Below are 26,720 nucleotides of genomic sequence, written 5' to 3' on the forward strand. Positions count from 1 at the left end.
TCCAATTATTGATGAGGAGTTGTTACACCTACAGCACAAGTGTTCTTTTGTTTTTTTTACATCTGCAGGTCCAATAATGTCCACAGAAGGAATGCTGATGGTTTCACAGATGATGATGCTACAAAAAGGGTTCCTTCCCTCCTCTACCTATCTACAGTACCAGCCTCAATCCCATCTTCTCTTACCGTCCTTACAAAGCATGAGACTGAAACGTATGGCTGGTTCCCAAAACATCCAGTTTTCCATCTTCCAGATCAATAAACCACATCAAGCCCTGATGTTTCCTACTATGACCGCTCCTACATCTCTCTCACCCAGACCCAGACTTTCCTGTGTGCACACCAGCACTATCTTTGATGCACCAATCTCACCTCGCATGACCCCAGTAATCCATACCTGGCATGCTGTTCTAGTGTTGCCCACTATTTACATATCCCTTCCTCCTTTTGTTCCTCGCTGTGACGCTCTCTGTCATACACAGAACAAATGCAGGGAGGGTGAACAGAAGAACAGTGACCTCAACAAGCAGAGGCTCCTTGAGAGGAATGAAACACGATGTGTTGATATGTGCTTTCAGCAGAGGCAGGGGCTCAGGTAAGAGGTCAATAATTCTTATTCAGGATGTACATTTATACGCCCTAATGACCAAGCCTAGGACTAGGCTTATACATGTTCAGGTCTGTGTTGCAGATGTTGATGGAAAACGCTAAAACGATTTCAGAAAAGTACATTTGTATTTGGCAGTTATAGTTGGCGTACATCAAACAATGCATTGAAGTGATCACAAAATTGATAAAACACCAATTTGATTGAAATTGGTCTGGAAATTTCTACATCTATACTAATTGGCACATGTTAACTTATATACTGTCACTTGCATAAAACAAAGGTAATAATTTTTAGTTGGTTATTGTTTTCTAGGTTACAGAGCACAGAGTGTTGAGTTGTTTTTATTTTCAAGTTTCACCAGGGTGTGTTAATACCTTTTTTTTTGTTTGCATTGTCCTGTGGAGATTTTCAATATTCTATACATGCAAGTATGTACACAGGCAAGTCATGCTATGCACATAGGTATGCTTTTAAACCGCATTCTCAAAGACCTGTAAAAAGATGTATAAAAACAAATTCTGAATTAATAGTTACGTTCTCTCATTTGACTAAAATGACATAATACAATCCCTTTGAATAGCACCATTATGGTATGCTGCAGTGGGCAAATACATGAAGGGCTTTTAAACGCACAGCAGTGCATCGTCAACATCACATTACAAAAATACAAGAATTTATCACAACAGCATTCACTAGACAGATAGCCTCCGCTTACATAACATGTAACACATGGCTGTTCCTCTCAACATAAAAAAACATGAAATAATACAATGGTTGACAATGAGTGATGATGGTAAAAACACCTTGGTAGAGTCGTTTTCTCCAAGGAAAACAGGGGACACAAAAACATCAGAGCTGTTAACTCGTAAGGCTACCTGTGCCGATGTCATGCTGTATTTCAGAAGATTCCTCAGGGTTTTTCCAACTCAAGCACAAACAGTAAATGGGCAGGGTGGCGGGGGGGGTGTTCTTTACAATTGGGCAAAATGAGGCAGAGCGGGATTGGCGCTAGGACAACAATTCCATCGCGTGACTCTGCATTTAAGAACTAAAAACAAGAGGAACAGGGTGTACAATTGAACGAGTGACGTTATTAAATGAAGCCTGTGTTTCTACAGAGGGGCTGTTTATATGAGGGGCAGGAAACACTTCATAGTGGGTCAGGCAGCCTGACAGAACGCCAGCTCTTTACAAAGCCCATCACGCATGCACTCACACATATTGCATTTGTAGTAACCCTCGTCCATATAGTTGCACTGTCCAGAGTGCTCGCTGTATGAGCTATCTTCAGTGCTAAGGAGAGTGAGGTTTGTTAGTTTTTTACTTAGAAGGCACAGTGGTGGAGAATTGAACAGTCAGTTTTCTTTTCAGAGGGGGTCTGCAGGGAAGGTCTGGGTTATGTGTGTGTGTCTGCGTGTGTGTCTGCGTGTGTGTGTGGGTGTGTGTGGGTGTCTCTAGACCTCGGAACTATCCGAGAATTGCCTCGTGCTCGTGGTCCCGCCGCTGCAGCTGCTCCCGCCGTAGGCGGAGCTGGAGGAGGTGGCGTAGGGAGGGAACTGGCTCTCCTTGTCCCGCCTCTTGCGCCGCACCAGCAGGATGACCACGATGGCGACCAGGCAGATGAGGAGGATAAGACCGGCCAGCCCCACCAGCATGGGCAGGGTGGAGGTGTCCAGGGGCTCCCTGCCGGAGCTCCCCAGGAGGGGCCGCTCCAGGAGGGGCTGGCGCTCGCGGCTGGGGGTCCAGGGCTGGCGCTGGCTGACCACCATGCGGTCGGAGCGGTCCAGGGCGATGTGCTGGATGTTGGTGCCCCGGCTGGCGTCCACACCAATGTCCTGGGCTAGGGCAGGGGCGGAGGGGGCGGCTCGGCGGCTGCGGCCCAGGGAGGAGGTGCCGATCTGGGGCTGGGGGTCCACGGAGGACAGGCTGTGGCGCTGGTAGTCCAGGCTGCGCTTCCCGATGCTACGGTTAGCATTATCTCTGGAGCGGACGGTGTAGATGGTGTGGATGAACCACTCTCGACCGGCAGCCACCTGGCAAAACAATAAAGAGGCTTGAGCTTTTGATGCACGCTTCTTCTACACCTGAACGTTAAGTTGTAGCTGTCAGCTAATATGTGCATGCTGTTTTCTGTGAGCATGTTTGTGCATTTGTTTATGCATGTGTCTGTAAGATATATCTGTACGAGTTTACTATGTGTATGTGTGTGTGTGTGTGTGTGTGTGGGGGGGGGGGGGGGTTGTGTGTGTGTTTCTACCTGGAACAGAGGGGAGGAGGACAGGGTGAAGCCGTCAGAACCAGGCTGTCTGACCAGAGGAAGGGCCCCTGGGCTGTCCAGGGCCAGGGTGGCTTCGAACAGGACGTCTCCAAACGCAGAAGCCTGGGTCTCCGGCTGGGCCTTGTCCTGGAGGAGACGCACAAACACACACATTAGAAAAACAATCCTCGAACATGTACAGATGAGCCAAAACAGCCCGATTCTATCTTGGGAAAAAAGATTCGCTGACTGCCACGGCTTAGGTGACACAGAAGAAAACATCTTTTACAAAGACCTACACAATAAACCCGCTACACACAGGGTACCACATGGACCACATAGATACAGAGGTGTCGGATGCTCTTACCAGGATCTTGAACCTGTAGAGCAGCGAGGGAGCGTCCGCCAGGCAGCCATACTCCTTGTTGGTGGGGTTGTACTTGGGCACGTATCCATCCGCCCCAGTGCACAGGAACACCTTCTCGATGCTGCAGGTGAACGAGTCTCCCAGGTTCTGGACCGGGTCCACCATGACGCGGCCGTAGATGGACGAGCCTGGCGGAGGAGGGGAAACATGATGTGAGGATGGGAGGAGGATAAGGAAGTAGGAAGAGGAGAGGGGGCAGGACTGAACTAACGAGGGTGGTTCAGGCTCTATGTTCAAAAATGGGGCAGAATGGGGGCAGTAACCAACTGCCGAATCGTAACAGTCTGAATGAATTCTCCTGGGTGTAGTGTCTCTCAAGAGCCACTAGGGGTCCTTTCCTACCTTCTGAGAAGGCGGCGTCGGATCCCTCTCCAAAGCCCATGGAGCCGTCAGACAGCCACAGCTCCCTCTTAGACAGCAGGAACATCTGGGTGTTGAGACTGAACTCTGCCGCCACTGGGTCACTCACCTGAGGAGGAGAGGGGAGGGGAGGAGGGGAGGGGGAGGAAGATGAGATGAGACAGGATTAGAGGAGAGGAGGGTTGCACAGAAAGGAGAAACATTTGCATTGGATTGAGTATGACATTGCCTGCTACAACAATGCAATGGAACCCCTTCCTCTATCAATGTTAGCCACTAATCCAACACCATTACTCCAGTCACACTCTTATCATCCGTAGACACGTTCATTCCACTGGGTCTCAGGGGGAGGAGAGCAGACCTGCTGGAAGCGGATGTCCATGTCGAAGGTGAGGGGCTCTCGGGGGTGGCACACGGGGGGGATGCTGTACTCGCCGTTGGGGGAGGCACTGCAGGGGATCAGCTTCACCGTGTAGGTTCCAGAGTAGTCACGCACCTGTGGAGAACAGGGGAACCGTCATTACTCACTGAGGACCCTGGAGACTCCTGGAAGGTTCTATTCGTTATTAAGGTATAATCCATGATATGCTACTAACTACAAACATAGAAAAAGCTAACAATTTAATAATTTGATGAAAAATTCATTAAGTAATTCATGTAGGCCTAAGTATAGATTCCCTGTAGGATGTTCTTTTAGCATTGACTTGTTTGTACCAAGTTTCCAATAGAGCCAGACATTGAAAATCTGTGTTAACACGGTGTATCTTTTTCAGCCTCGAAATCAAGTGACTGGCGACTCACAGCAAAGTCTGAGACAAAGCTCCACTGCTGCATGGGCTGGTTATAGGTGGGCTCTGTCCGGACCAGGGACAGGGTGAAGGTCAGCCCTGGGTGGTCCGCACACATCACCATGGACGACAGGCCTGTTCCTGGACATACACACACACACACACAACGTTTTTATGTACCCAGCCATGTACATGAAACCCATAGATTCATGTTTCTGAAACATCTATAAAACAAAGAAAGTTGTAATTCAACTCATTACTCATCGTTTCATAATTTACAGCCGAAATATTATGACGTTTTCAGGCACCTTGCATGGAATGTGTAAGGTGAGTCACATTTCTATTTTATGGCACACAGGAAGAGAAGCTCCTTAACGAGAGATGCCAGAAATAGCGGTGGCTGATCTGGGTCACTGTGCAACCCTATAGGGACTGGCTGTATAGAATGACCACTGGATGGTTTCATCGCATGTGACTGTGTTTGTGTGTTTTGTATTCATATATGTACATGTCATTAAGTATAACTGACATAGGTTTGTAAGTACATGTGTGGATGTGTGGGTGTAGTACACTGTGTGTGTGTTTGTGTGTGCGTACCTGGGTGGGACATGACAAAGAGGCCCCTGTAGCGAGCCTCTGTCTTGAAGTTGACCACCAGGCGGCCCTCCTCGTTGATCCTCATGCTGGTGGGGTACATGGCTCCTGGAAGGTCCACAGGCACACAACATGTTCAGTACCACAGATGACTTAACATATGTAGCAACAACCACATCTCCTTGCCACTTATAAAAGGAAAATAACAACCAACAAATTAACTGGATTTTTAATTGGCAAAAATTTACATAAATGCCCTCGACTGTAGTACCTCATCTGACCGGTAGAGGTGTGTTTGGTTCTGAGTGTACCTTGCAGTTCTGCCTCGGGCGGGCTGCCGATGCCCTCCTGCCACAAGATGGCGGTGTCGTAGACGAAAGTGAGCTTGAGCTCGGACTGCAGGTCAAAGTGCTGCCAGCCGCCCACGGCCACGGGGGAGTGGAACACGTAGGAGACGAAGAGGGGCACGCGCAGGGTGACGTAGGACTGCACCAGGTTCAGCACCTGCAGGTGGAGAGACTGGGTCAGACTAGACTGGACTGGTAGCTGCTTCATAGCATAGTACTTCATAGCTGCACTTACCACTTTACATGCAGTATTTTTATGTCACTTTGGATAAAAGCGTCTGCTAAATGATGTAAAAATGTAAATGGCGTGTGTGTGTGTGCCACCTCCCCCTACCTGCCCGTCGGTTCCGATGGACCCCCCGCAGTCGCTGAGCAGCTCCGACATGTCGTAGTAGCTGGTGAACTCCCACAGGCACGCCTCCAGGTTCAGGTTCCTGTAGAAGCGCAGCGAGTTGGCGGAGCGCATGGTGCCGCTGTACTGGTAAGGAGACGTCTCGCCGATGATCTCCGGGTTCTTGGTGGCGTCGGTGATGAAGCCGTGACCCGTCTGGATCTCGTTGAAGTCCAGCAGGTTGGAGCAGCGGTGGTTGCCCACGCGCGTGCCATCCGGGCTCAGGGTCAGCTCGAAGTTCTGGAGAGCTCTGGTAGAGATGACGGGCAGCATGCCTGGAGAAACAGAGGGAGGTCGAGGTAAAAAGGAAGACAGGTCACGAGAGAGGCAGACGCAAAAAAAACGAAGGATTTAGATGTCGGATTTCAAAGATATCTCAGTGCTCATTATCTAACTTCAAACGTAAGAACATGGTTTCTGGTTTCTTTGTTGGTGAAGAAGCTGAGTACCTACCATCCATGTGTGGCATGTGGACGGTCAGCTTGATGAGGTTAGGAAAGTCGGGGTCGTCGGGGCCTGTGTAGCGGATCTTGGCAGAGAAGGGTTCCGCCCCCACGGTACCGGGAACACGAGGTTGACACATCCCTACAGAACCGGCAGAACATCAGAACTCATGCCCCACAACAGAACACAGGAAAAAGCAAAACTTCAACCAAAATGTACCCCAACCCTGACTTTACTAGTAATAAGTATTAAAATCACAAGCTATGGTAACAAGTGGTTTTGTCTTGTAAGTCAAACACAATTACCACATGAGTACATTTGAATGTCTTTGTATTTTGGCATTCCAGAACAACAACAACAACAAGCATCGTACTAAACTTTAAACTCCCTCCCCAAACGGCGTAGACTCCCTCTTCTCACCTTCCTCCCTGCTGACCACGGCGATTGGACTGGACAGCTCCAGGCCGGCGTCACCGTTGATGTTGAAGGCGCGGGCCGCGCACTGGACACGGGATCCTGCCTGGAAGTAGATGGAGTCCAGGGTAATGGACTTGGTGTTGGTGAAGAAGGTGTTGGTGTCCACCTCTCTCATGGGGCTGGTGACGCCGTCGGTCCCGCTGGGGGCGCTGACGAGCCAGCGGTACTGGGTCAGGGTGTCGTTGATGTTTTCCGCCGTGCAGATGGAGCCTGTCTTGTCGAAGTCGTGGTATTTGGGGTTGCAGGCCTGTTGGAGCAAGGACGTTACTGCCTTTAGCGTTAAAGCAGAGATTTCTTTTTTTTTTTACTTAAGTATATGTCAGAGCCCATACTTCTTTACTGGAACTTGAATGAAAAAGTGTAAGTCTTTTTAAAAATAGGTATCTGTACTTCTACTTGAGTGAAGGAAACTGGAATCGTTTGTGTCAATTGTGAATTGAAGTGAATACAACTAAATGAAAGTGAATTATATATAAAAAAAGAAAAGGTAGTCAAGTTCTCAAGTGGATGTTAGTAGCTGAAAGTGTATCTGATTGAATTGTATGTGTGTGTGTGTGGATGTGTGTGTGTGTGAGCGAGCGTGTGGATATGGCCACTCACGGTCACGCAGACAACAGGGTATCCGGTGGGGGGTCGGGGGTTGTCCCTGGCGCGTGCCGTGTCGTCGTACATGAGCAGGGAGATCACCACGGGGACGGCCGGGAAGGTGACGTCCGCCACGCTGTCCATCTCCTCGATGTACACGATGGCCTTGCTCATCTGGAGGACACAGGGAACACCTTCAGGGTTCGTTCACTTCAGTTCATTTATTCACAAGTTCTTTTGATTTACAAATCTAAATGGCACAGTCATGCAGTAAAGAAAAACAGACATTAAAATGTGATTGAAAATCTAATCAAATCACTTAGCTCTTTAGAAATATTTTGTGTATTAAACTAGGTTTAAACTATTTACTCGGGAATAAAACATGTATTTACACCACACAACATCAACATCATGATGTTGGTAAGATATAAGCTGAGCCATTAGCCTTTTCAAAATCCAGTTAAATTTGCCTGAAAACGCCTAAACAGCATACCCAAAGTAAATTGGAAGCTGTTCTTGAACCATTTGGAGTACATGCATGTAAATGATCTCTTTTGAAAGCTGACACTCTGAAGTCATGTCCCCTGTTGTCAGGACCCCTGTCAGTCCTACTAGTGTTGAGTAATAGAAGCTTGAACACAAGGAAAGTGAACATTTCTATTTCCGCCTAGATTTTGTTTTGAAAACAGAGGCCTGAAGAGGCCTAGAGGTGGTAGGTATTAGCTGGAAGACTAAATTGGACCACAGGTTGAAGCCTTACCCAATTCAAATCAAAAGTCAAACATAATACCACAATATATTCATATTTGACACATGTTTTTATAAGAGTACATCCAGGCATTTTCTAAAAGGGCCTTTTGGAGACTCCAAAATGACCCTTTGTAACCAAGGTCAAATACTCAGGATAAAAGGTATTATTTTTCATAATTGTTATCTCTAATGAAAGGTGGTACTTAGAACTATCATATATAATAGCTAAATCCCTAATTAGTATTACTGAAACACAAAAATTGCAGGACGCACAGACCTAGTTGGCTTTAGAGGGCTGTCAACGGGGCATGGAAGCTCCTATTGGGTCAAACAAGGTGTCAATCAAAAGGGGAGGGTTCAACGGACATTTTGATGCCTTCATATCGTAAATACTCCGTTGCTAACCGGAGAAAAGAACACTTTTATGTGAACAAGTTGTTTCTTCCGTCGGCTAACTTGCATAATGAAACAAAGGATAATGGCTATTCATGAACGTAAAACATTGTATTTGGACGAATTACTTTACATGGTTAGATACTTTGAACCCTTGGGAATGTACGCAGATCAAGTTTTGATGTGTTGTTTGCATACCTGGACGACACAGAACCTTTGAGGGTAAGTACAGACGTTTGGCTTTGTAAACAACACCAAAGTGGTGACTGGACAAAGACGTTGACTAAACTTGTTGTTGTGACTCGATCTTGAAATGGTTTACATATCTACAAGCACAAGAATCGTAGCTTTCCAATGATGTATAACACGTGTAGTAGTCTAAAACATATATGTATTAACATTTAGTGCGTAGTAACAGGGGGAGTAGGGGTCAGTGTTTCGGTCCCGCGGGCGGGCCCGTTAGAGGACCCAGCTCCCTGGAATGAGAGGCAGCAAGAGAAGGAGAGAGTGTGTGCAGCACCGTCCTGTTTATAGGTTAGGGCACTGGTCACCCGGAGCACCATTCTCCAAGCACACACACAACACACACACACAACACACAACACACACACAACACTCACACAACACACACAACACACAACACACAACACACACACAGGCTCAAAGAGGAGAGGGCTTTTTACGAGACGTGGTGATTTGGGTTTGCTGACAGTGGCAGCTGCTGCCTGGCTATTTTAACACAGAGAGCCGTGTCTGTGTGTGTATGTGTATAGTTCTGGGTGCTAAAGGTATTTTTGTGACGCGTGTGTTAGTGTGTATTGTATGTATGTTTGTGTTATATGTATGTGAATGAGGGAGCGAGTGAGCCATCATGTCCGCGAATGTGGATGTGTTAATGTACGTGTTAATACGTATGTGTGTACGGATGTGCTTGTGCACGAGCGCTGTGTGCTCTTCGTCTCACCATGGTCTCGGCCACCATGTATTCATCAGGCTTCAGGTGCACAGTGAAGGCCTCTCTCATCTCCCGCTGGCCGTCAAACAGGATCTGCACCTCCACAAAGTGCTCGGTCTCCCCCTCCTTGAACTCCACATCTGAAAACGTAGATCACACGATGATATAATCCCCCAGTGTTTATAACTGTGTGATTCTTCTCTCCACGCTATGTCTTGAAGGGGCTTTTTAGTCCGAAGAGTGTGTAAATCAACCTTTGACCTTCACAGTAAACACTTGGAGTTTCTCAGTTCAGACATCAATTCTAAGCAGACTGGGTGATGTAGTCAAAATGGCTGCTCGCCTTCAGACAGGGGGTTGTAGTCCTCTCCGGAGGTGGCGGAGCCGTCCTTGGTGTGGACGCGCACCAGTGACACCTTGGAGCTGTCTCCCACCCTCAGGATGGGGATCCTAACCAGGGCCACCTCGCCCTTCACCTGAGGCTCCCGCACGCTGTACTTGATCTCGGAGAAACGGATGATGGGCTCTGTGTGGAGGGAGGGAGGAGAGGGAGGAGGAGAAGGGGCGAGGAGGCGGAAGAGGAGAAAGAGAATGAGAATGACAACTCAGCTCTTTTAACTCTGCTTAAAAGCACCAGTCAAAGCAGTGAGCTTTTGCAGGCGCACACAAAGTAGCTTACAGGTGCGTACACTTAGCTAATTAGCACCCACAGGTAAGAACCTGCTGTGTATAACTAAGCACTTTGTCCCTTTAGTAGGCACCAGTGAACGTGAACGGTGTTATCTGTGATTTCACCCTTCCAGCCCGTGCTTACTGTCTTTCTCGTCCGTGATGGTGACCAGCGCCTCCTTCTGCTCCCCTATGGAGGCGCCGTAGGGGGACTTGCTCTTGGGCGTTCCCAGCACCAGGCGGAGCTCCTCGTCCTCCTCGTACACCGAGTCATCCACCAGGGTCACCACGCACGGCTTCTCACTCTCCCCTGGGGCGGGAGAGAGAGAGAGAGAGAGAGAGAAGGAGATGAGAGGGAGATGAGAAAGATGCAGAGAGATGATCGAGAGGGAGAGTAAGAGAGATGAAAGAGAGAGAGGGAGGTAGGGAGAGACAGAGCGAGAGGGAAGGCGAGAGGGAGACGAGAGAATGACATACAAGTAAGTAAACGAGAGACCCTGTAAAATGGTATCAATGTACATGGGAAGAATACGCGTTGACAGATAATTATAAAGTGAGGGGACTTGGGGAAGAAAAAGGGAAGGAGGTGGCGATTGCCTCGAGGGGTGCCGAGTAACAATGTGGAGAAGAAGAAAGAGAGAAAGATAAGACAGAAAGAAAGACAAAAGAAAGTGAGGAACAAAGACAAAATCAGGACAAGAACCAACAAAACTAAAAGGCCTGAGCAGCGGTCCTCCTCCCCCTCTCCTTCTCTGTGGTACCTGGGAGGAAGCTGACCAGCGAGCCGTCGGTGTTGGGCCTCTCGTTGTAGTCCATCATGACCTGGGCGGAGCCCTGGCGTGTGTAGCAGCGCACCGTGGAGGCGTGGCTGATGTCGCCGCTGCGGTAGACGGTGACCTTCACCTCCCCGTCGGCCTCGTCCACCTTGTAGCTGCCCTCCTTGAACTGCACCTTGGGCACTGGCAACGCAATGGGACAAGCTTTAACTGGCTGTTTTGATGGCTTTAGTACGCAGGAATTACCTTCTTGTTTTTAATTGGAATGGTTATAAATTAGCATCAAGTGACTGTGTGTGAGTGTGTAGAAGGTCTATTGAAAAACAAACCCCAGTCTAAGCAGACCCTCTGCATGCATAGGAGCCTTTGTCCTCCAAGTGTGTGACTACGTGTGTGTGTGTGTGGAGGAGCGTGACTCACGGTCGGTGATGGTGTCGTTGATGGTGATGGTGGTCTTGCTGGGCTCTCCCAGCACAGCGTTCATGGGCATCCTGAGGACCAGGTCGAAGGTCTCGGGCCCTTCCAGCTCCGGCTGGCCCAGGTCATCCAGGATGGTCACCCTGAACGTCTGCATGGTCACCCCAGGGGCGAAGTCCAGGTTACGGCTGATGCCAACATAGTCCAGGCCAGCTGGTGAGAGAGGGACGTTGTTATAGTGACTGCACGGAAATACAGTTGATGGATAAATAAATCGATGTATAGATGAATGGATAGAAGGATGGATGGAAGAAAGGAAGGATAGACGATTGAACAAATAAAATGGACAGACACAGCAGACAGACACAGACAGACAGACAGACACAGGGGGTTTAGGTGTTTACCCTCGGCGGAGACGGGGTCGCTCTTGCGGGAGCGCACGGTGATGGTGGCGGTCTTGGACAGGTCGGTGCCTGTCCTCCACACCCTCACCTCCACGTAGCCCGAGCTCTCATCCACGATGTACTCGGGCTCCCCGAAGTACAGGGACGGCTCTGTTGGAAAGGGAGAGGGAACGAGAGACAAAGAGAGAGAATGAGAGAGAGACAGGAATGGAGATAGAGATAATATTAGAGAGTATTCGCTTACGTATATTCTAAATGGTTTCTGAAGCAGTCAAGAGTCATCTTTGTACAGTAGGGAGGTGGTGCTGCTGACTATGATCCTTTCTGCACATGGGTATCAACACTTAAGAAGTCCAACTCGGGGTGCTGAATTAGACGTGGCGACAGGCTGGATGTTCAAACACGTTTGGCTTTGAAACGGTGGCAGGGTTTACTCGGTCATGCGGTCGCTACCCCCTCCGGCAGAGAGTCTGCTCAGGAAGAGAGCTGTCATCCCTCTCTCATCCCCTCCTCCTCCTCCTCCTCCTCCTCATCAAGCCAGGCATCTGAACTCAGTGCCAAGGCTCTGTGGATACTGCTGAGCATCGACATTAAGGTGTGTGTGTGTTTGGGTCAGGTGAGGGCTGAAGGATGTTCCCTTGTATGATAACAGTGAAGAAAGGGGGGCATAGACAGACAGGCGGATCTACTCCCTCATAACACACACACACACACACACACACACACACACACACACACACACACACACCCATATCCTTGGAATGCAGACCCCTGGAACAAAGGCTCAAACCACTGATTCATCTCTCCACACCCTTCTATAACGGCCATCGTTAGCCCACACTGACAACCCTGACTATCTCCTAAGATCAAAGACTTATCTCTGACCCTTTGAGTAGTCATCACTGTTAAAAATAACCTCAACATGAAACAGTAGAAGAGGTGAACACATAAATTGTATTTGCAAGTAGTTGCAATATGAATAGAATTCCTAAAATTGTAACTTATCAGTTCAGTTCCCTGGGCAAGGGAGATCTGGCACAATATCAATGCTTCTCAGTCACTGACACTATTCAGCACCAGGATTGGGGGTTTTTGGGGGGTTGAGGTGCCAACATGGCAACCCTGAAAGATCACTGGGAGGAAGAGCCAGACAAATAACAATGGGGCCTGAAGCTGGCTGTGAGCCAAACCACAGGTTTACCCAGCCAGGCAGATGGGTTTACACATGCACACACACACAGACACACACGCCAGCTAGGAAAGGGGTGTTTCCTTGAAGGGACCCACCAAGACGCCAGGCCGCAACAATGGAGGTTTATATTGAGGACTCGTATCTCCTGTCTCATCACGTCGCCTGGAGTCACGACATGGAATGTACGTTCATTATTTATACATAGCGTCCGATTGTGTTCTAGTAGCAAAATGGCTGGCGAGGGATTAAATCCCTGTCTGTCTGTCAGCGGGATGGTCTGCTTGGAGGAAATGGTGGGAGAGAGGGAGGAGAGGAAAGGAGGAAGATAACAGGATGTTGAGATACTACAGTGGTAGATGTACAGCAACTATGCAAGGAGCAATGCCAATGGTTCAGAAAACACATAGTCTTCATATAAATAAACTCATGTTGTCATTGTGTCTACATGACAAAATGCATTTTTCATATCTAGCCCAGCTCAATAATAGTATTGGACACCGATATCTAAACGATGGAAGCACTTTTCTACAGCTTTTGTAATAGCAACCTGCAAAAAAGTAATACTTGATAGTTTTTGTTTGGCTAAGCTTGCAAGCACCGTACATTCCTTGAGTGAAAAAAAAATCTGTTAACCTCAGTCCCCTCTATTGGCTCCACAAATATACAAAAGACGTGTAGCGAAAGCCATCAGAAAAGGGCCTGGGGAAAAAACATGCCTGTCATTTAAAAATTCCTTCACTAAAGTCACCTCCTCTCAGCCGCTGCCTGCTTTCTGGCACCCATCAGATAAAAAAGAGGGAGGGAGGGAAGAAGGGGGGTGGTGGATGGGAAGGTAGGGTGGGGGGGGGGTCAGTTCTCTATTCAGCTCTGCTGAACGTGTGAGAAGAGGGGCAGCCTGGAACAAAACACGTCTCTAATGTTCTTCCTGCTTTGTCCAGAGTTGCTATTCTTCCTCTCGACACCTGCCGATGGTTATCGAGTTTCTGGTGTTGTCTGGCAAACAGGTAGACAGGCAGACTCACTGACAGACTCAGACAGACAGGTAGACAGACAGACTCACTGACAGACTCAGACAGACAGGTAGACAGACAGACTCACTGACAGACTCAGACAGACACGTAGACAGACAGACACAGAAGAAACAGACAAGGACGGAACAATGAAGGCAAAGTATAGTATAGGCAGGCAGACACACATACGCACATAGACACTGACAGACTGAAGGGGATAGTTCTAATTTCCAACGGGGGTTGCCAAGCAGGTGATGAGGCCAGGAATAGGGGGATGGGAGAGGGCATGGCCGGGGCAACCAGGCAAACACCGCCCTCTGGGAGCGATGCTTTTGTCTTCAGCTAAGTGTGTGTGTGTGGCTTTGGATATGGCGCCACGATTGGACTCGTAGATTACATGAGTCAGGGAGACCAAAGTGGCACAGCCACGGCAAAGGTATCAAAGGGGCACCAGCGGAGGGATCTCCAGCACCTGCCCGTGTGAGTGAGGGGTGTTGATGGTGCTGGGCTCTCTCCAGTCCTCATAGACACAACAAAGACTCAGGGATGGACGCACAACGACTGTACACGATCACACCAGCGCACTCGACAGGAAACATCCCTGGCAACAGGAATGTGCACAGGCACAAACACACACACCCCAACAAAAACTCCAACACACAAGCTGACAAAGGCAGACACAAACACACACCCACATAATTGTGATTTAACATCAAAGCTCCTTGGGCAGCAGTTAAGGCCTCATAACAAACAGGGAAGGAATCATATCATTATTACTAACGCCTACCCTCGGGAAACCTCGGTAAAAATGATACTGAAAGGCTTGCTTCCAGACACACTGAAATTGCTGTGTGCTTTTTTCTTCATGAATGTTATTGTGGTTGATCATAATTACAGCTTGGATCCATACTTTGTCTTATTTCATAGATGGGACAGATCCACAATTGTAATAACATGTAATATATAACAAAGGCTCCTTGAAGTATGTGTAACGAGTAATTTTACCATTAGGTAAATAAACTTGTTAAACAGATTCTAGCCCTGACCAGTTCTCAAATGATTTCAAATTCTATGATGTAATCCCCTTATCTAATCCTGATTGGCCAACACTGGGGGTCATCCCTTCCTGCTCACCGTCGTCACTGTCTGCGAGGATGGTAACCTTGGCGCTGGGGAAGCTGGCGCCCAACTGACCACCCATCGGCATGCTCAGCGTGACATTGAAGCTCTCTTCCTCCTCGTACAGCGAGTCGTCGATGATGATGATGCGGCAGGTCTTCTCCCTCTCGTCCTTGTCGAAGCGCAGCACGCTGGTGTGGTCCTCGGGTCGGGTGATGTAATCCGAGTAGGACAAGACCGTGCTGGGGATGGTGCCTGTGGCTGTGCCTGAAGAAAAAGACCAAAAAACGTAGCATGACACCAAAAAAATTAAAATAATAAAAAGAGAGACTGTAAGCGATGAAAAGGTATTGAGTTTTACAAACAAACACAAATCAGATGCTGTGTGTCGGACCTTGTTGCGTGAAGCAGACCACCATGAGCTCCTGGCTGGCGTCTCCTGAGCGCCGGACAGGGACCAGCAGCTCCCCGATGTCCTCCTCGATCTTGAACTCAGCCTGTGGGATGAACACCGTGGACTCTGTGAAGTAGGACACACAAGGACATCAGGTTTTGGCCCACAAAGATGACAGAGGAGATTAGAACTATTAAAAACGGTGTTTCCTTCTCTGTGCATGTGCATGAGTGGGTGGAATCAAAGTTCCAGTCCTGAGGGGTGAAACGGATTGTAGAAGCAGGGTCAAAGGTTAAATCTAGCTCCTACCATCGCCAGGGTCCACTATCTCCACGGTGGCGGAGTCAGGGAACTCCAGGACAGACATGACGGGTTCCGACAGCTTGATCTCGAAGGTCTCTGACGTCTCAAACTCATTGTCGGTGAAAATCTTCACCTTCCAGGTGGCCGTGGTCTGGCCCGGGTTGAACTGGACCTGCTTCTGGGACTTCCCTCGGAAATCTTTGTCCTTCTCCGCTGTGCCGTCCTTGGTGTCGATGCCTGTGGAGAAGGCAAAAAATAATGGGTATTGTACCTCATTTTTATTCATCAGACATTTTTCAATTATTTCCATTTTAATTGAATGTCAGCGGGAGGTGGGTATCCTGATACCTTTTTTTTTCATCAGATACTCTGAAGATAGATAGTGTTTGGAACTTTAATTACATTAATGATTCAGGGCTGTTCTTTGATCTCACTGAATGGAAAGGAAGACTTAAGATGAGTGCACCTATCGTGGAAGGAAGCTCTGTGTGTAGGTTTAGGGAGGATGTGGGAGGACAGAGCAGTGAACAGTCTGACTCAGCAGCACTGTTAAGTCATTAACGAGGTCTCTGCCTATTTGCCCTCTGCATCCACAAAGACAGAATGTAAATAGAGGAGTGTATCCAGTAAAGACCTACGACCACAGTGTTTGGACGTTGTCGCCACACAGACAAACACGCCGGCGTCAACCCCCTGACCTCTGTGGGGGAGGCGGCTCCTCTGCGCTCTCGATCAAACCAGGCTTTCCACTGGCGAGACTGGAGACTGAGCATCCATCAAATGAGACTACACCTGACAGGTGTGGAGGTGTTTTTTTGTGGTAGGCGTGTCTCGTTCAGCCCTTTGGCGAGAAGGTAAACTAAGGACACACTGAGCTGTGTTTGAGAAAAGCCAGGACACATCGATGACGAGGAGGGAGGCTTGATGAATTGCGGCAGAGATTTTTTTGTAACAGTGCAATTATTAAAAAAGGATAATTAAGAGAGCAATCAGTCTTGCACAAGATGACAGTTTAATAGAAGGTTTTGGTCCAGCAGCGTTCAGTCTCAAAACTGGCTGCAACTAATGACTAAAGTGTCATTTTAAACACAAATTTGCTACTAGCCATCAGAATTTCCTTTGTAGGAGTCAAGATTATAAAAACACTTGGATACTTGTGGAGTAAATGGGTTATTTGACAAAAACAAACCAACATTCAAACCTCTCTGTGAAAGTGGATTTCTCTGTACTTACTGACGAAAGAGGTTTCTCCCAAATAGCCCCTGCGTTTGAGGGTGACCTCCAGGAACTTGGCGTCCTCGTCCACCAGGTAGAACTCTTTCTCCAAGGAGATCCAGGCCCAGTTTAGCCGGAACGGCTGTGGCTTCAGCTTGTTTCCACCTGCAAGAGTAAACCCACTGTTTAGAACACCACCTATCTAGAGCTGAGGAGGGAAACTGAGCCCTAAAGTTATCATTTGGCTCTTGTAGGCAACTCTTGAGGTGGCCTTGATGGATTATTGCTTTGGAAGGTAGTTGATACCTTCAGACAAAAGAGTTGAAGAAGGACAGCTTTGAAAGGGTTAAAGGGGTAACTTGATCACTGAAAGCCTGGGCGTCCATGAATGCCCTGTCTGCCCCACACAGGCGGACACTTAAGTGCTTCCCTGATTCTAACTTCCTCTCTCATTCAGAAACAGAGGAGGAGAAAGAGATCACAAGCTGACTGATAAGTGGCGCCATTGACAGACTTCGATTTGATGTCTGACGTATGGAAAGGAAGGGAACACACTCTTTCTCACACACACACGCACACACACACACACACACACACATTCTCTCTCTCTCTCTCTCTCTCTCTCTCTCTCTCTCTCTCTCTCTCTCTCTCTCTCTCTCTCTGTCTCTCTCTCTCTCTCTCTGTCTCTCTCTCTCTCTCTCTCTCTCTCTCTCTCTCTCTCTCTCTCTCTCTCTCTCTCTCTCTCTCTCTCTCTCTCTCTCTCTGTCTCACCAACACCAGGCCCAGGTGTCAGATTGGCGTCAAAGACCCAGGATCAGGATGACAGCATTAGTATGGGGTTCACCGCGGGTCACTTATCAGGGAGCAAAGGTGCAGGGAGTGTCTATTACCACATCCCACCCGCAGCCTTGCCAACGTGGATGTGTGACCTCAGCACCCCAAAGAGATGGATGGGTGACATCATGTCTATCTTAAAAATACACCTCTTTACTCCAACACCCCCCACGCCCGTCTACGCCCAAATCACAATGTCCTCATTTGTATCTAAACAATATATTTATTAACTTGAACGTGCCTGGTTTTGGGTTAGATGCGGAGCAGGAACTGATTCATCCTGAGAAGGTATCAGTCACTCACACAGGAAATCTGGCTTCCAATTCACCCCACCTGGGAAGAGGAGTCTCCCTGTTGGCCTGTAGTGCTGACTGGCTAAGGCTATTACGCTCTTTGAAGTGTAGGCTGTTTTCTCAGCCGAAAGCCTATGAGCTTCATTGTTTCTCTGTACGGCCCTTGCGTTCATAAAAACACACACACAAACGGACCCAGCGCTAGCTGTGAAACAGCTAATGCTCAAAGTCACCTGCTCCTAATCCACAGCTATCCAGCCCCAATCCTACCCTTTAATCAAGTCAACCTCATGACTAATATATAATCCCTCTAAAAAGAAAATCGTCAACCATACCCCGAGTCATTCCCTTGACACTGGCTGCTTCGGAGTTACTTAAAGGCCAGAGAACATTAATTCCTAAATCCCGGCTTCTTCTTTTTTTTAATCATGACGGTCAAACGGTCAAACGTCCAAATTTCTAATCTCCGCACTCTGACATTTCAAATGACCTTCGACCTTAGGTGTGGGATCGACAGGCGCTCAATGTGTTTTCAGGGTTACTGGTTGAAGGGAGGTGGTGGTTGGGGGGTGGGGTGGAACGGGGACTGCAGTGGGAGGCTGCTGTCGATTGGTCCTGGATGACTGGTCAGGGACAGCGACAAGGAACTCGTTAACCTGCCCCCTTCAAAGTGTGGTGTGGGAGTGTTGAACTAGTAGGAAGGCCTCCGGAAAAAAATATTTTTCTTTTTTCACAAGACATGCTCCCAAGAATAACAGAGATAAGAAGGTGGTAGGGAGGATTAGGGGAAGAGAAAGGGGGGGAAGGAAGGAATGAGAGAAAGGACTGAAGCAAGAATTAAGGGTGAGAGATTGAGAGAGGGGAGGAGAGGGAGACAGAAATTAGGTTGAGGTTGTCACAGAACCTGTGAGAAAAGGCAGAGAAAACAAACAGTCCACTATACGGAGGACAAAGGCTGAGGAGCATCTGCTTGTTGGTACAATAAGCCTGCACTGGGACGAGCTCTGCCTCATTGAGGTACAATAGAGCTGTGGGCTTTCTGCTATGTGACTAGGGAGAATGAAAACACTAGAGTGTGTGTGTGTGTGTGTTTACGTGAGAGTGTGTGAATGTGCACGAGTATGTGTGAGTTTTGCATTCTGAAGGGGATGAGGCGATTCCTCCAACCCATGTCAAGCCAAGACAGGCACAACAGGGCCCCGGCAAACTCAGAAAGCCTTCAGACCCACGGTAGATTTGGTTGATAGCAACAAGTGCATTTACTGGAACACTGACTGTGTTGGATCGTTTTCTTTTTTCTAATTGGCAAAGAGTTAAAACAGAGATGTGGATGCTTTGAAAGCATGCATAAGCTATATCTCTATCTCAGTCAAATGTATGGACACGGATAGATGAGCCCAAGCACACACATACACGCACACACACACAATAACCAATGTTAAGTCTGTGTCACACTATAAAAGTAGCCTGTAGATCAACCCAATCCACCCTATAGAATCAAATTATTTCCTGCCACACACACACACACACGCGCACACGCACACACACACACACTAACCCCCTCTTCCATTGCCTGGCTAGGATCCAAGGCGCCCGGTTTGTCCCAGAAGCCCAGTGGGATAGCTAACCTTGACCACGCTCATGTTTCTGACAGCCACAGCTAAAAATACAGGACACATTCATCATGTTTGTTCCTACTGGGCCCAAATTCTTGCAGGGTTGATGTGCAGAAGTGGGGGCCAATAGACATCGAAAATAAGGGGAGAAATGGAGATGTCTTTTGCGTGTTTGATGAGATGAAATTTGCTTTCTTGGAGTGTGTGGCATACCGAACACCTCTCAAGCATCCTGGAAATTACGCTTACTGTATTTCCTCTCAGCAGACAATGCAATATATTCCCAACGCAAACCCACGTTCACAGACCACGGACGCTAGAGGACATTTTCATGACTCATTCTGTGGTCCTTTTCCAAGGTACACCAGTGGGCGAAGCAGCATATTTGTCCCCCTACCAGGTATATCTCAGTGATTTCCTTGGGCAACAAGTGTTCCTGTGGCTGGCAGCCAAGTTGATACGGAGCTTAGTGAGCCTGTATCAGATAGGATTATCAAACGAACGCTGCTCCCACTAAAGAGCCTTCTCTGTTCTAGCATGCTTTATTCTGGCAGGTTACCGATCCAGCATCCACAGCCAGTTTGCATTGAATAACAGCACCATGTCTAGAAAATAAAATAATGTGACAGTCCTATCCTACCTTCCTGTTTTTAACTACAGGAAACACAAAGGTGCATTCTTTGTTTCAACAGCCCACTAATCAACTGACTGTAACCAGGAAAATAAAAACAGTAAGATACAATAGCATTTGCATTTTGTTTTTGGCACACAGATGCATATTCCTTAGTAAACAAATGTGCATTGCTAAGCAGCTTATTTATCCTAATAAAATAAAACTTTAAGCTACTTAACTTCTGTTTCAAAGAGTGAAATGAGGTCTTACAGTAGGTCTCACAGGAGTTCTAAACATCCCCAGTATTTGAGAAAAACTGTAAATCAAGTGCCCGTTAAAATAGGGCAGATGAAATGCAGAGGTTTTGATATCCCTCAACTATAATTAAGTGTTCAGCGCCTGACTCAAGACGTGTTAGAAAACCGTGTTGGATTACAGAGACTCATCTGAAGAAGAACCCAGCTCTCAGTCCGCGTCACGCAGGTGTCCTGATACATTTCCATGACACTGGGAGATAGCTGAAACATATACAGTATATATTTACGAGGAAAAGAATGTCAGTTGTGTGTATTTTTTTGTTTTACTTAAATACACATTTTAAATTAAAACTGAAGCAGCTCAGATGTATTCATCATTATACCTGGAAAGAAAGAAGGCCGTAAAAATCAACATGTGAATCATTAGCCATTATATTATGTAGAAGGAGGGTTAGGAAATCTTTGATCAGTCAGTCACCCAATGACTATACTGTGACCCCTGTCATTCTCTATGGTCTATATCTGTCTGCTGAATGGGTTTATAACATGGCTTGTGATTGGTAGATTACATTTAGCTCCGACTGCTACACATACTGTCAATCTGTATGAAAAAGCCTCGTCTTTATGCTTTTGCTGCATTCTCTTACGCACCTCTATCATTCTCTCTCACACACTGTCTCCTCACGTTTCTCTCTGTTCTCATTCCCGCCAGAAGTTGCGATTCCAGAGGACTGGGAATGACAGCTGTGCCCCTTCCCCCGTCCTCTCCAACCTCCTCCTTCCCCCTCCACCCTTCCCCCTCGTCCCTCCACCCTTCCCCCTCGTCCCTCCACCCTTCCCCCTCGTCCCTCCACCCTTCCCCCTCGTCCCTCCACCCTTCCCCCTCGTCCCTCCACCCTTCCTCCCAGTGTCGGCTTTGTCCTCCCGGGGGATGGACAACTGAAGGGGACACCAGGCTACTGTTTGGGTGGGCCAGAACTACTGCCATGGCATGCCGGCCTCTCTCTGCTTCTCTCTCTTTGTCTCTCTCTCTTTCTTTCTCTCTCTCTCTGTCTATCTCTCTTTCTCACACACACACACTCATGGGAAAGGGGTATTCTCCACCTATTGTGAAGGCTGTCAGATGGCCTGTCCTTAAAACCTGGCAAGTCACTCACACTTGACTATCATCCAATAATGAGTTGGTACCACTGTCTCATGCATGAGGGACAATTGTTGCCAGATTTTCCAGTCACTGTTGCCACATAAAATGACAGATATACTGTGCTGCTTGACATTCAATGTTAGAGAGAATCTCACTTCAACAGCATCGGTTAATGTAGTCAAAAGCTAGACTACAAAAGAGTTGTAGTTTATTTTTCCTGTTTTCATTTCAACCACTGATTAATTCTTTCAGAATTTACAGTGGCTTGTAGAAGTGTGGTGTAAAGGTTACTAAACACCTTTAGTAATGTATGAATATGTAGGGTAAGTAATCATCAAGTCCCTTGAAACTGGTCTGTTATTTACAGGAATAAAACCGTCAGACGGTGGTTCTAAAGTCCTGGGAGATCTGACATTCAGCTCTGATTTACAAACTAATTTATTGCAAACTTTACAACTAACATTTAGACTGAATATCAACCCCTAAACACAGTCACCAAGCTCATATTTCCGCTACGTTTCAAGCTGACGGATAACAATAATTTATTTCGGGATGAGATGCTTTATTGGGCCCGCATTTTAAGTCTTCCCAGTTTTCATTCCCTTAATAAATTAGCTGTGGTGTGATTTATACTAAGCTCACTGTTGGAGCACTAAGCAAAGCCAGTATATCACTTGGAAAGCTTGACTGACCTTCGTGTTTTCAGACCTGGCTGAGACTGGATGATGTCCAGGACTCCCCAAGGTGCAGGCAGCCAATCCTTAAATGACTCACACATTTGTCAATGTGGTGGGCCCCATCCACGAGTTCCCACCAAGTCTGTAACATTAGCAGCTAGAGCTTGATGCATATTTACCTCTGTCATTTTAATGGCTTGTGGAAAGATTTGCCAAGATTCCCAAGATGGCCTGCTGTGGCCATTAGGCTCTCTAATAACTCCTCAAAAAGTATATTTGTTTGTATATTCTGCATTTCTTTCTTTCATGGTCTCATAGCTGTTCTCGTGTTTTGAAACCTCACTTTTGTCTGACAATCATCTGACTCATCACGGCACTGCAAGTTATATCTTGCACACAAGACAGTAGCCAGCACATTCCAACAATTTCTGTGAAGTGTGCTTAACACCTTAAACTATATAATTAATCCAATAATAATCACACACTGGCATTCAAACTTAATGGACGACCACCAGTGCATACAAACATTCACAAACAAATCCAGATTTCTTAGGTAATACATTCACTATTACTCAGCAAGTACAACACACACACACACACACACACACACACACACACACACACACACACACACACACACACAAACATTTAGGAATATCCCATATCCTATGTCAGCAATGTCTACCCTTTAAGCATTCAATATTCACAGAAGTCCCCTCAGTGCCTTTTGATAGCACATTCCTCATACTGTCCTATTTACATGTAGGGTGTCCTAGGCATCACCATACATAGATGCGGTTGGATGTGTCAGGGGACAGATATCTGTAGAGGTCATGGTCAGGTCCCTCAGTATGATGCAAGGAAGAGCAACAGACCACTGCCGCCCGGCTAAGTATATCCATGCTGAGTGACAAGGATGAGGAACACCTTTTTTAAATGTTCGCATCAATCTTTCCCTTTATACTTTCTGATGGGGGGGGCATTCTTTTTCATCCGATTTTGCGATGATTCCGATTTGGGCCTCATGAATTTCACGTGGCCAAAGAATGAAGTCTAGATATATCACAAATAAAGTTGTTCACCGTAGCTATAAACAGCATATACTTTTTTTGAATCCCTTTCTGTTTTTCACTTTAGGGCGACAGAAAGTCATTTCTCAGATGCCGGAGGGCTCAACTTAGCTTCCTCTCCACATTTCAGAGATTCCATTGGCCAGGATTTGGGATGAGACGGTATTAATAGCTATCATTGGCTACCGAACATCACTGGCACGTAAATCTACATATGACAACGTCCAGGGGCTGTCTCCAAGACAGTGACCTGACCTCGTGTCATTAATCACAGGGTGACATACACTAGGGGGTCCGTCCTTCCGTTTTGCACAGACGGTCAACCCAAGATGCTTTCAGCACCTCAGAAAATCTTACGTTACTGTAACTGCCAAATACTGACTCAGGAAGAGGTGGATAGAAGGCGGGAAAAAAAGGGAGAGAGAAGGATACAAACTATTTAAAAGAAGAAGATGGAAAGAAGACACAGAAAAAGAATAAATACCCATAATGTCCAGAGGAGTGTGAGAACGAGTGAGGGAGAGATCCTCTCAGTGACGGCTCCCCAGGGAGCAGAAGCTGAAAGGGTTGCCATATGGGACCAGATAAGAATAACCTTGGGGTCGTTCATCATAACTCCCCGCACTCTCCCAGCCCCAGTAAATCTGGACTTTGTCAGAAGGAAGGAGGGGAGGGTGTGGGGCGAGAGATACTTCCTGCCTCGCAGTCACAGGGAGGCCCGTCGGTGGCACCAGAGGACTGTAAATCTCGGGGGAGGAGGGGGGCTGTTGACATGGTTGACAGTTCAGATCCGAAAACACAGTAAGAAAGCTCTGCAGAATGAGATGGCTGTGACCCACTTGAGGGTAGTCTCTATCCCTGCCTACTGTACGGCCGTGTTGGCTCAGAGGTCCTGCTGTACTGGGTACTGTACCGGAAACGGCTGGTGTCGGGTCAGTTCTGTATGTCTCCCTCAGGCACACAAACAGAAGCACTGCATGCACAGGCCCACAAAGTACCTGTGCAAAACATTTGCTCTGTCTATCTTTCTGTCTCAGTCTCTCTGTCTCCCTCTGTATCTCTCGGTCTCTCTCTCTCTCTGTCTCTCTCTGTCTCTCTCTCTGTCTCTCTCTCTCTCTCTCTCTCTGTCTCTCTCTGTTTCTCTCTGTCTCTCTCTCTCCAAAAGACTATTCCTCCTACAGGTCGGGTTCCATGCAACCTCTCAGGAATTGGTTTCGGTGGTACAAGCCGCCTCCGGTTTATCGGCATATCTAACAGTTGGATTGGATTTCCGGCTAGTAGGAGATGGCCTGTGTTTGAGAGTGGGAGTATGGGAGAGGGGCTTTGAAATTAGATCTCTCAGGAACCCCCCCCACCCCCACCCACCCACCCCGCAAACACACCTGTCTGGTTGGGGTCCCTCCTCCATGTCCTGGTCTGTCTATGGCCAGGAGTCAGGGGTCTTAAGGAAAAAGCATTCCTCCCTCGTCTCAGAATAATCGTATAACAGCCCCCTCCCCCACCTTCACCCCCCATCATGCCTGTCGCACCCCCCACCTCCTCCCCCACACACATACAACAGAAGGGAAGCCATTCTTACCATTGAATTTAATACATGGTTATCTTCATCAGCAAGTCAAAGGCTCAGAACAATCTACTATATTGCAGCAGCCCATTAACCTTGGCCAATAAACAATTGGCTCATTTCCCTCCCAGAGAACATGATCCAGCCCATTTTCAGATCCGCTCTCTCAAACACTGTTTGACCCAAGTCTACAGAGAAAAAATGGGAAGAGTTAGAAGTCTGGACAAGTCTGACAACTTCTGGGGGCTAGCCTCTCACAGCCTCTGGCAGTGTGGGATGGGGCCTGATAGATGAGGATATATGTGAGCCACACACACTTGTAAAAACAAGTATTTATTGGCTCAGGCAGCTCTCTGTGGGCACTTGAACAGGTGACTGAAAGGATGTTTGGTTTTTACTCAACCAGTAGACATTCTCAGTGGACAGGGCAGTGACCCTCGGTGAACTACAATGTGTGTGCATTTTGGACTGAAGTCTGTGGTAGAATCATGGGAACAGTTAAAATTTCATTCATTTGGATATCAATTTAAATATTTCCTAAGTAGACTTTCCTACTTTTCTCTCAAAATGTGCTTGCCTTGGAAATTGTTGCTCACTTGACTGCTTTTTATCCAAGCACCTTGTCATAACCACTGTCAACCTACGAGAAACACTTTTGGTGATGCTGGACATTTCAAAGGCATATTGAGTGACTCATTGTTCCTGTCTTTCAAAACTGTGCTGTAGTGTGTCTTTCACCAGAATTGGTTAATCTAACCGCACTTTACTAATCTATATCTGTAAAGGCTGATGCACAATTCTGACTTGGTGTTTGGAATCAAAACACAAGCCATTCTTGGACAGCATGGAGTGCATGTACCTATATAACAGGGGTAGCTAGGCTTTAGCGATGATGGACAAGGTCTCCAGCTCATTTATCATGGCCTCTAATATCACCTTCTTCAATAGCTTTCACAGATAAAAGCCTCTACTCCATAGGATTCCTATTCATATTACTGTCCTCTCTACCGCTAATAACTGCTTCCCAGCTGGATGAGACTGTGCCTGTAATACTGTATAAGACTGTGAGACTTGTATCTGTTGTAGTTAGCCGGTTTGTATCATTGAAACAACTGATGGAAGGTCTTCTGAGCAACATTATTGTCACACCTAGATGGATTTTGTTGTGGATATTGGGCTGTAATGTTCTATTTACTTTCTAGAAGTTTCAGCTAATTAAATAATCTATTTTGATCGTTCCAGCTGTGCGAGTGATTTATTCACCTGGGCAACATTCCTGTCACAGGATCTGTTTGAAGGGTGAAAAGTTAAACAGGCACTCCACGGGACCTCCCTCTGGGTCCTGACAGAAAAGAGCAACGTAGGCTTTCCTCAGAGGGTTGGAATGTTGCTGCTCTCTGAACAACCAAGTCCTGTCTGAGACGTCAGACTTCCGACTGGGTGTCTTGTGCTGACCTCTGTCCTGGCCAATACTGGGACACATACATCACCCACCACATTTATCTGCTGTCAGCCCCTGATTGAGATCTCAACATATGTTTATTACACACACACTCAAAATCCATACACACACACACACATACACACGTTATATTATGTCTCAAAGTAATTTCAAAGTCGCTTTACACCTGTTGGCAATGAGGAATGTACACCCCCTCCTCCTCTCCAACACACACACAGATACACACACAATCACACAGCTCTACCACCTTGGAGACGGTGAGTCTAAAAAGGTATAGATGCAATGTACCAGTGGCGTGCGGACTCTAACAGAAA

The 26,720-nt window shown here is 47.3% G+C and overlaps 1 protein-coding gene across 3 annotated transcripts in view; it reads right to left on the reverse strand.

Moving 5' to 3' along the window:
- Positions 1–715: 715 nt before the first annotated feature.
- Positions 716–26,720, reverse strand: part of frem3 (Fras1 related extracellular matrix 3) — a 34,402-nt gene continuing 8,397 nt past the window's right edge. Inside the window, exons 3-24 of one of the 3 annotated variants that reach the window (XM_067250813.1) lie at positions 16,895–17,041; positions 15,668–15,898; positions 15,359–15,484; positions 14,980–15,231; positions 11,644–11,793; positions 11,243–11,452; positions 10,808–11,005; positions 10,192–10,356; positions 9,721–9,903; positions 9,387–9,517; positions 7,295–7,453; positions 6,638–6,941; positions 6,227–6,358; positions 5,717–6,048; positions 5,347–5,539; positions 5,039–5,143; positions 4,455–4,582; positions 4,015–4,149; positions 3,636–3,762; positions 3,234–3,421; positions 2,867–3,013; positions 716–2,642 (exon numbers count right to left, since the gene is read on the reverse strand). In XM_067250813.1, coding sequence (XP_067106914.1) covers positions 2,064–2,642; positions 2,867–3,013; positions 3,234–3,421; positions 3,636–3,762; positions 4,015–4,149; positions 4,455–4,582; positions 5,039–5,143; positions 5,347–5,539; positions 5,717–6,048; positions 6,227–6,358; positions 6,638–6,941; positions 7,295–7,453; positions 9,387–9,517; positions 9,721–9,903; positions 10,192–10,356; positions 10,808–11,005; positions 11,243–11,452; positions 11,644–11,793; positions 14,980–15,231; positions 15,359–15,484; positions 15,668–15,898; positions 16,895–17,041 — 4,322 coding nt within the window. In that variant the 3' untranslated portion in view covers positions 716–2,063. Of the gene's footprint in view, positions 2,643–2,866; positions 3,014–3,233; positions 3,422–3,635; positions 3,763–4,014; positions 4,150–4,454; positions 4,583–5,011; positions 5,144–5,316; positions 5,540–5,716; positions 6,049–6,226; positions 6,359–6,637; positions 6,942–7,294; positions 7,454–9,386; positions 9,518–9,720; positions 9,904–10,191; positions 10,357–10,807; positions 11,006–11,242; positions 11,453–11,643; positions 11,794–14,979; positions 15,232–15,358; positions 15,485–15,667; positions 15,899–16,894; positions 17,042–26,720 lie in introns of all 3 variants that reach the window. The other 2 variants (XM_067250812.1, XM_067250811.1) reach the window with 2 other exon arrangements.

Source organism: Osmerus mordax, chromosome 14 (genome assembly GCF_038355195.1).
Source record: "Osmerus mordax isolate fOsmMor3 chromosome 14, fOsmMor3.pri, whole genome shotgun sequence".
NCBI classification, from domain to species: Eukaryota; Metazoa; Chordata; class Actinopteri; order Osmeriformes; family Osmeridae; genus Osmerus; species Osmerus mordax.